This window comes from Oryzias melastigma, linkage group LG13, assembly GCF_002922805.2.
Source record: "Oryzias melastigma strain HK-1 linkage group LG13, ASM292280v2, whole genome shotgun sequence".
Lineage (NCBI taxonomy): Eukaryota > Metazoa > Chordata > Actinopteri > Beloniformes > Adrianichthyidae > Oryzias > Oryzias melastigma.
In genome coordinates, this window is record NC_050524.1 from 26,159,520 (window position 1) to 26,169,002 (window position 9,483).

At 42.1% G+C, this 9,483-nt stretch overlaps 2 protein-coding genes across 6 annotated transcripts in view; one reads left to right on the forward strand and one right to left on the reverse strand.

Moving 5' to 3' along the window:
• The window catches only part of LOC112136387, a 34,447-nt gene that overhangs the window by 18,505 nt on the left and 6,459 nt on the right, over positions 1-9,483 (reverse strand). The window lies entirely within an intron of this gene.
• Positions 221-7,931, forward strand: LOC112136377 (zinc finger protein 501). Its single transcript, XM_024258047.2, has 2 exons — positions 221-506; positions 4,166-7,931. Exons 1-2 carry the CDS (start codon positions 341-343, stop codon positions 5,236-5,238), a joined length of 1,239 nt encoding a protein of 412 aa, XP_024113815.1. The 5' UTR covers positions 221-340; the 3' UTR covers positions 5,239-7,931.

The following is a 9,483-nucleotide window of genomic DNA, read 5'->3' on the forward strand; positions in this document are numbered from 1 at the left end:
ATGCGATTTAAATATAAAAACTAAAGATTTTTTTTTCATAAAGGCACCTTCTGGTCAAAGTAAAAACAAGAAAATAGTAAATGGGAATTTTGTCTCAGAAATGAAAAAGCTGAAGTTGTAAATATGACGTTTTTAGAGGAAGGACAAAACCAGCAAAAACTTGGATTATGATTTTGTCAAAAAGCCGAGCTGATTATCCCTGACCGCCAGATGGCGCTGGAGCCTGTCACCGCCAAAAAGAAGAAGAACTCCGGCGAACCTCGTCACATGCAGGACAAAAGTAAACAGAAGCGCCAGCAGCAGCAGCGTTCAGAGGACTATCGGAGCCGCCGCAGAGACCATGTCCTCCCTCCAGCCGGTGAGAGAGTTCATCAGCCAGAGACTGACGGCCGCTGCGGAGGACATCTTCAGACTCTTTGAAAGAACCGTCTGTCAGTACGAGGAGGAGCTCCGCCGCCAGCGCGGACTGCAGGAGAACGGAGCATCGATACAGGTGCACACCGTGGGTACGTAACTCTGTGATGAACGCCGACAAGCTTCCCAGGTTTTCTCGGTTCAATCTGCAGAGCATCGGTCAGGACCGCTGGACTAGCTCCCCTGCTGGTCAGAAGTGGAACTGCAGACTGATTTCTACGTAGAATTTTTAAATAGATTTTATCAGTGTACTGGCCTGCTGGCATATGCACGTGTGTATGTTGACATATGTTGACATATATGTCTATGCGTTCAATGCATCTGTGTAATGTGTAGAACTCATCACAGCCATGTTGGATCCATGTGCAGCAGGAGGCAGTTGTGTCCATTTGCCATGTTTTTTATTTTATTTTATTTCTCCTAAAGCGTTTCATGTCCATTTTTCTCTTCGTTCTCTTGACTGCTGCTCTGTCATCCCGTTCCCTCTGTTTGTCCCTCTTTCCCCCACATTATCACCCCTACACCCGCTTTCTCCTATCCGGTCTGGAGCATAGTTGTAATTTTAACAATAAACAAGTAAAGATTGGCCTCAGAAACAGAGTTTAGGAAAATACACATCTGCAAATGGATTGCATGTTCCCTGTTGTAACAGTATAGTCTGCTTAACCAAACCCTGTTTGTTCAGCTGCTGGACAGACAAAGATAAAGAAGAGAGAAGGAATGGGTTTATTTTGTAGGCCCTGTGCAGCAGCTGAACAAACAGACAAGCCGACTACCTCCTGCGCTGAACAGGTTCCTCTGTTATAACAGGAATGTGAATGCAATCCCCCTTCACAGTGTTTGATCTGAGGACAAGGCTCTAAAAACCATGATTGATTCTGCAGGCTGTGTAATGCGTCTGCTTCTTTCACTTTTGTGACAATTTGCTTCAGATTTTAATTCTTTTTTTAATCATTTTGACACTTTCTGCTAATACTAATGTATTTTAAAAAATCCCAAGTACTAGTAGTTTTCACACGCTGAAGTGTGAAAGGGGAGAGCTGCAGCAGCCAGTCCGCCCCCCATCTCCTAAAACACAGCCCCTCATGTTGGTGACTGACAGGCTCCGTGTCCACTCTTAATCAGCAGCATGGAGGCACAAAAAAGACTTGAATATGTCTTTATGCTGATCTCACATTAATAAACACACACTAAATAAATTAATCACGGACCCTAAATCTGCATAAGATCATCAGACGGGTGTCTGTTCTGCACAAACGTGAGTTCTGGGATTCTTTTGATCCAGATGGAATTAGATCAAGTCTCCAGATGTTGTCATCTTCACCCTTTGTGAAACTTTCGGGTGCAGCAATCAAATTACAGTCAGCTCATTTGAACCCTTTCCAGTGGCTCCTCTCTATAGTACGGTGGCTGGGAAATTCCAAAAAAAAAAAGTTTACATTCCATTGTAAGCCATCGGCTGTAGCTAGTCCACTCCCACAACACAACGGAGCCGTGATGCTGGCGGTGTCAAATAAAAGCCTCTAAAAGTATTTTTATTTTGGCAAATTACACTGAAGAAGTTGAAGTTTTGATGAAATGTGGTTCAAATTGGTTGAAAGTCATTTAGAGTTGTGTTTTCAGTAAAAAAAAAAAGCTCAAGTTATTCTAACTGTTTTGAGTTTTTTATATATATTAACGGGTTCTATTAAAATGCTGTTTATTTCTTAGATTAAAATGAAAAAAGAATGCCAAAATCCTACGATAAAAAATATCATGCTTGACTTCCTGCATTTGTAATTGAAGTAAAGCTGCTGCAGAAGGATGAGCGTTAAGTTACAACTGTTATATATAGAAACACAGTTGTAATTCAATTATTGTTATTTTAAATGTATAAATAAAAGTTTAATTGTTAAAAAAACATAAATACTGTGCATTTTGAAATTATAAAATGGGACTTTGTGGCTGTGGTTGGATTTTGGTCTGTAAGAAACTAGAGCAAATGACTCATGCCGTTAAAGGTTGCAGAGCCCTGGTTTAGCATCTGCCGTCTGTATAGTTACAGATGAAAGAATGCCTGAATTCCAGAGTTTGGGACAGTCCCTTTCCATTAACCCTTCCGCTCTCCTTAGCTTGTTTACATTAAAAGTGGGGTCATCTGGACCCTACAAGACGGTGCAGTGAACTTTTTTTTTATCACTGATCTTTGAGTTTCACTAATGTCCATGGCAGACATAAAATCCTGTCCACCTTTGTCCACATTTGTCATGGAAGGAATCACACATCAATATGTGGGTGGAGTCATCTGGGGCCCGTTTCAAGAAGCAGGTTTTGTTGGAACTCTGAGTTCGTGAACTCCAAATTCAGTAAAAGTCTGAGTTTTTTGTTTCAGAAAGAGAGATAACTTAAACCCGTGAAAGTGGGTCAAACCAAGCCCGTTCCAAGAAGCGGGTTAAGCTGAACTCAGAATCAATCACTATGGTAACTGAGTCTGTGAACGAAACCTGGTCGGTAGCAGGTTTTCTTCAGGAAACTTAGAGTTCTCTGAGGTCTCCGTCCCTTTTTAAAGTGAAGGATGATCAAATATGAGTTCTTCATGAACATTTAGAGAACATTCACATTAGAGACGTCACGTTTCCACCACTCAGAAACCAAAATGACATGTTCATTCATAGAGGATCATGTAGAGAGGAGGCTGATTAATCCAGAGGAAATGTTATTTACGTCGGTAGAGGATTTGGAGGACACGAGTCGACTGACTGCAGTTTCCCAATTCATTTTTATTTCAGCGATATTATAAATAGTGAGTTTTTCCAGGGACTCGCTATTAAAAAATACAGAGATTTTCAATTTTCATTTTGAACCCTTGACTCACACCTGATTCTGGTTCTAACAACTTCAAGTTGATTGAATCAAACTTTTTCAGCTGTTCTGAAACCCAAAACTCTTAGTTCGAGAATTTTGAGTCCACGGACTCTAAGTTCAGGTTTGAACTCTAAATTTGTTGAACCTGCTTCTTGAAAGGCCCCTGGACCCCAAAGATAGCGGAAAGGTCAAAATGTCTTTTGTTCATTGTGTGAATGCATTCAATGCATTCACACTATTGAGATTCTTCATTTATGTTTTCTTCCGTACGTTTTTTGACACGTAAAAACTCAAGCAAACTTTATGCGATTTACACAATCTTGGTATCAAAACGTTCAGCAGGTTAAGGACATTACTGCTTGTATTTTTGGTTTTCGCAAATTTTACAGTTTTCAAGATATTACGCAATTTATGCGAACTTTCAGCCCATGTTAAGTCAATGGGAAAATTTAAAACTTTTTACTGCACCTTAAAACTTTTACAATATTGGTATCAAAACGTTCAGCACGTTCAGGACATTAATGCACGAACTTTTTATATTCGTACATTTGACGTTTTTTACGCAATTTATGCTAATTAATGCAATTTAAGCACTTTATACACTTTATACACTTAATGCACGTTATACAATTTAAGCAATTTACGTGATTTACAACAACCGCATTAATGCGATGATGCATTCACACATGCATTATCGCACACATGCATTATCGCAGGTAATGCAACTTTTCTAGTTTGTTTTGCCTTCCCCTCTCACGAGTTTGTTCTTGTCAAAAGTTAAGACCTTTCCTGCAGACAGCTGAAGATGTGAGGTTTGAAACAACCGTTCAGCTCCTGAACACACATCAAGCAGCACAGATGTTAGTATTGTTGTTGTTTGATCAGTTTTTCTTGTGTGTTTGTGCAGTCCTTCCTCAGCCCCATCACAGTACCGATGGAGATCTCTGCATGCAGGTGGACTTCAGTGTGAAGCAGGAGGAACCAGAACCTCCACAGATAAAAGAGGAAGACGAGGAGCTATGCATCAGCCAGGATGAAGAGCAGGTGGATTTGAAGCAGGAGGCTGATGCTCTGATGGAGACTCCCACTTTTGAGGAGGCAGATGGAAGCAGTCAGCAGCTCCTGACTGAAGACTTGTATGCAAATCAGGATGAAGAGTCAACATCAACCAGAGATGGAGAGACGGACCCACAGACTGGAGGTCAGAGGAAGAGGAGGGGCAGACGTCATACACAGCAGCATGAAGGTTTCTCTCACATGTCAGGAAGTCGGTGTGACTCAGAAAAACTGGATGTTTATGGAACCCCCCCCAATAATTCCACTCTGACAAATAAACAAAAGAGACCCCCCAAACCAAAGAGACACACCTGCAAAGAGTGTGGCAAAAGTTTCCGGGATAACTGCATCCTGAGGAACCACATGCGAACGCACACCGGGGACCGGCCCTTTTCCTGTCAGCTCTGCGACAAGAGCTTCCCGGAGAACAGAACGCTGACCAAGCACATGCGCACGCACACCGGGGAGAAGCCCTTTTCCTGTCAGGTATGCGGCAAAGGCTTCCCCGAAAACAGCACCCTCACCAAGCACATGCGCACCCACACCGGGGAAAAGCCCTATTCCTGCAAGGAGTGTGGCAAAAGTTTTAGTCTGAGCACTAACCTGACCAAACACATGAGAACTCACACGGGCGAGAAGCCCTTCTCCTGCGGGTTGTGTGGTAAGAGCTTCAGCCAGAGTGTTACCCTGCAAAACCACATGAGGAGCCACACTGGCGAGAAGCCCTTCTCCTGCGGGGAGTGTGGTAAGAGCTTCAAGCAAAGGGGCAACCTCAGAGTCCACATGTTGACCCACACTGGAGGAAAGCTCTTCTCCTGTAAAGTTTGTTCTCAAAACTTTGGAAAACGAGACACACTGACGGAACATCTGCAAAGTCACGCCGAGACGCAGGACGCCAGCGGCGGGCTGCCATGTTTGGAGTAAGCAGAAAGGCAAGAGTGTGGGAGAAGCTTCAGAACTATCCTGCTCCCGTTTGAGGAAACGTGAACCCAATCGAGAGGAACTGTGGGTGTCACTGTTAGCTTTTATGATATAGGATTAGCATTTAGCAGTAATCCTAATCTGGTCCAAGCACCAAAAAAATCTCAGCATCCAAAAACAAATGTCTACTTTAAAGGCCCTCTACATCCAAAATGAAAATGTCATTGAATGTTTTATATCAATATTCATGAAATTTAGAGATGTTTTGTGAAAAGGACTAGCAGGGCCTGAGTTTGGCCACTGATGTATTGTTGAAACTTCCTGCAGCTTATCTTGTGGGGTCCAGATGACCCCACTACCAACGTAAACGTGTCTAGCATAGCGCAAGAGTTTTTAAAGACCCCACTCCCATGAAAAATGTGTTTTTGGTGTTTTGAACATGTTCTTGTAGCATTTTCTCCTTATAGATGACCATATACAAAGAAAATGAAGATCAAAACTACATTTCTGAGTATGTAATTGGGATAAATCAGGAGCAGATGAAAACATTTGGTTGGATAAACAGCCTGTTTGTGACTCAGAGGTACGCTGGGCCGGCCACAAGCTCCTGCCCCCACATTCTGAGGTGTGTGTGAGGATGAGGAGAGATGATGAAGAATCGACACCTATGTGCTATAGCGGGTTGCAACTTTAAGAAGAGATGTAGACATTTTGGTAGACAGTTTGCCATTTGCTGACTTCAGCTGCATGTGTGGACTGTTACGCTGAAGCTTCAGTTTGTACACATTCTACACAGCAGAGATTGCAGAGAAAGGCCCAGAATTTCTACCAAACAAAACCCTTAGATGTTATTCTGATGGGGAAAGTACTTCACTATGACTCACATGTCCTCGGGTGTCTCTGAGTTAGACAGTTTTAGCCATGCAAATGTAAAAAAAAGCAAGACATTGATCATCCTCGATGCACATGCATACCCTCATACGCTTCATATGTTTCTGATGGATTCTACATAGTTTGGTTTTTTCATGCATGAATTTGATGCTTTTGCCAGCTGTGCTGGTGGGTCTTGTACAAGATAAATGCTCAAAGGGTGGTGGCCGCACTCATGTCACCCATTGTGATTAGGGCTGGGAATCTCAGGGTAACTCACGACACAATGCGATTCACGATACATGACTCACGATACCGTTGTATCTCGATATGGCAAAGAATAATCATTACATTACCTTGGTAATCTATGATATTTAACTATTTGTAAAACAAAGATATATCCTTATTTTCTTCAAAAACAGTTTTTGAACAGTTTAAAACAATATGTTAATTTAACGCCCTTTCCAACATTAAAATAAAATGAACAATTAATATAAATGCGTATTTACAATAATAATACAAGTTTTGAGAAAAAAAATAAACAAAGCCCCTGTAAAGAACTAAAATGCTGAGCATTTCCAATGGCCATCTCCCTTTAAAGAACAAAACGTGGGGGGAAAAAAAATCATGATTCAAATGAAAATCATTTGCCGAACATAATTTATTTTAATGTTCGTTCGTGAGTTGAAATATCGCAATATGTTGGTCTTGTGACACTTGTTGACACTGTGAGTCACTGACCAGGAGGAAGTTTGTTTTTTCTTCACACTATTGGTTAGTCATGTAACATGGGTTGATAAATCACCATGGTAACAGTGCTGTGGTCCCCAAAGGCTGGTTTCTACGTAATCGATCGCGTCGCAGTGGTCACACGGCCATCGGAGCAGAACGACATCCGAATGTTGCACCTGCTGATGACGTCACCCACGACTGAAATGTTACGCCCGGAGTGCAGTCGCCGCCAAATCACGTCATTTAACTTGAATGTATTTCAGCGATTAGAGTACGCAACTCCGCAGAAAACTCTGTCCAAAAAAAACTTTTAATACTAAAAATTAATAAGAGTTACCAGAAAAGTTAGGAAATCCTGAACTTCACACAGAGAAAGACAGAGTGGACAGCTAGATAGAAAATAGAGCAAGTTTCTGGAAAAATGTGTCTTTTTCCTCATATCTTACGGCACTAGAGAATCCAATGTGTTCCTTTTTTAATTTAATGTTGTCGTCCTTGTATTCCCTGCTTCTGTTAGCGGCAAACTCATCACTCCCTCCTCTTTCTTTCATGTACCTGAGCGCTCGCAGATGCTGCAAGTGTCTGAGCGGGATGCTGATCATGATAAAAATAAATGCAGAACACGATTGCGTTGCTTAAAAAGTATAAACACCAGTCAGAAGTACATCACAGTTATAGTGGAGAGTCAACCAAATCCAGCCAACGTGAATATGAACGAGACCGCCAGATTGTGGATGCGACGCGAGCGATTAGGAATCGCTTGGAAGTGTAAACCAGACTTAACTGGGGATACATGAGTTGTGTCATTAGGGTCTATGAAGACAGGGGAACACCCCCCTCTCCCCCGTGAACTAGGACATTTATTGTTCCCTCTTTCATCAGTATCTGCTGCGCTTTCTTCCCTGCTCAGCAGGACGCGAGTTAAGGATGTTTTAGTTCACTGCTACTTCAACACTACTTTCTTTTACAATCATTTCCAGCTTTTCTTTGTCGTCCAGTAATCAGAGGAATCTCTCACCTTCTGTGTCAGCCTCTTTGTAAAGTAGATCAGACTATCCACATGTTTCTTCCCAATAAACTACAGTTAAAGGACACACTTTTCTGTTGCCGTGTCGTTCTGTCTCCTGTAGTCTCACTCTGCTTTGAATGAAGGTTTGTGAAGTTTTTTCTAATCCCTGTTATGCAGCAAATTCTATATCGTCTTAAGAAAGGGTTTAAATAAAGTCTTGGGGATTACTTTTGACTGAAAAACTCTTGCTGAAGTGAGTAATTGGGATGAGGTTGGTGATAAACTGCAACACTCAACAAGCAGTTTTGGTACAGTTTTTCCACAAATACTGGACAATAGGCCGCTGACTGACTGTTCAGCTGCAGAAGAAAAGGAACTGTCTGCTGTTGTTTCAGGCACTGTAAGGGACATACAGTCACCCCACATGAGAAAAAAAACATTTTTTAAACAAATATCACTTCTTTTTTATTAGTAGATCACATTTGGTGACGCCATCTAACACCAGGTGGAGCTGCATTTCCTGCAAAGAGGACTGGCTTCATTTCACACCTGCAGGGGCTCACTGGTGCAGGTGTGTCAGTCTGTTACCAGTGCGGCCTGCAGGGAGGGGCAAATATTGATGGATGACAGAAGAGCAGGCTGTGGGATCAAAGGTGAACTCGGAGACAAAGAGCAGGAAATGGAGGAGGCCGTTAGGTGAAAGAAAGTTTTTGTCCTCAGGGGGCTCCACGAACCGCGAATGACCTCTGCAATGTTCAACAGCAGATGTTGAGGTAATAAAGGTCAAATTAATACTAGACTGTAACTGAAATAAACTATTTTTGTAGGCTGATGTTATTCACATGTATTTACGTGCGACCAGCACAGAAAGTGATGGAATTTTATGTTGGCCACATGTACGTGCAGCCAAGATCACATTGCTGCATTGGCCGCACGCATTTTAAGCTTGTCCAAGACTGGATTTTTTCGCTGACCGCACGTGTTTAAAATTTAACTTAAAATTAAAGTCCAATTAACTGTCACGCTCCTAAATGTGTAAATGTGTTCTCTACATTTGACCCATCCCCTGGTGGAGCCGTGAGCTGCACTCAGGAAACATTAGCTTATTTAACCATAACCATAATCCTAACCTTATAGGGTTAGTAATGGGGTTGTGGGTCTTTTTCGGTGTTAACTGTATTTCGCCTTATATTTACCATTTCCAAATGTTTTGGCGTGTTTTGAGCAAGAAATATTGAAATAAAACGGCATTTTTGAGGCCAAATTTCCGGGTAAAAAGCTCAGTTTTGGTCACGTGGTGCGTGTGACGTCACCAGAGTCAACATAGCAAGATGGCTTCTCCTTTGCGTGTCGAAGCTAGAGATAGCGGCGATATTTCAAGGTCCACAATTCTGTCTTCAGACTCAGATTGTGGAAACATTTGTTCTGAAAGTGATGCTGATTCAGAGGCGCCGGGTGTTTGTGGTTTGAGGACTGTAAAGCTCTATCAATTTGAGCCGGCAGCACATAAAGTAAGAGCTCACAATCTGGCAATGACACTGACAGTGACGCTGAGAATGACGATGAAAACGAAAGCTGTCAGTTTATCAGAGCCATGCTCGAAGCTGGAAGACGTGGAGCATCTCGTGAAGCTTTAT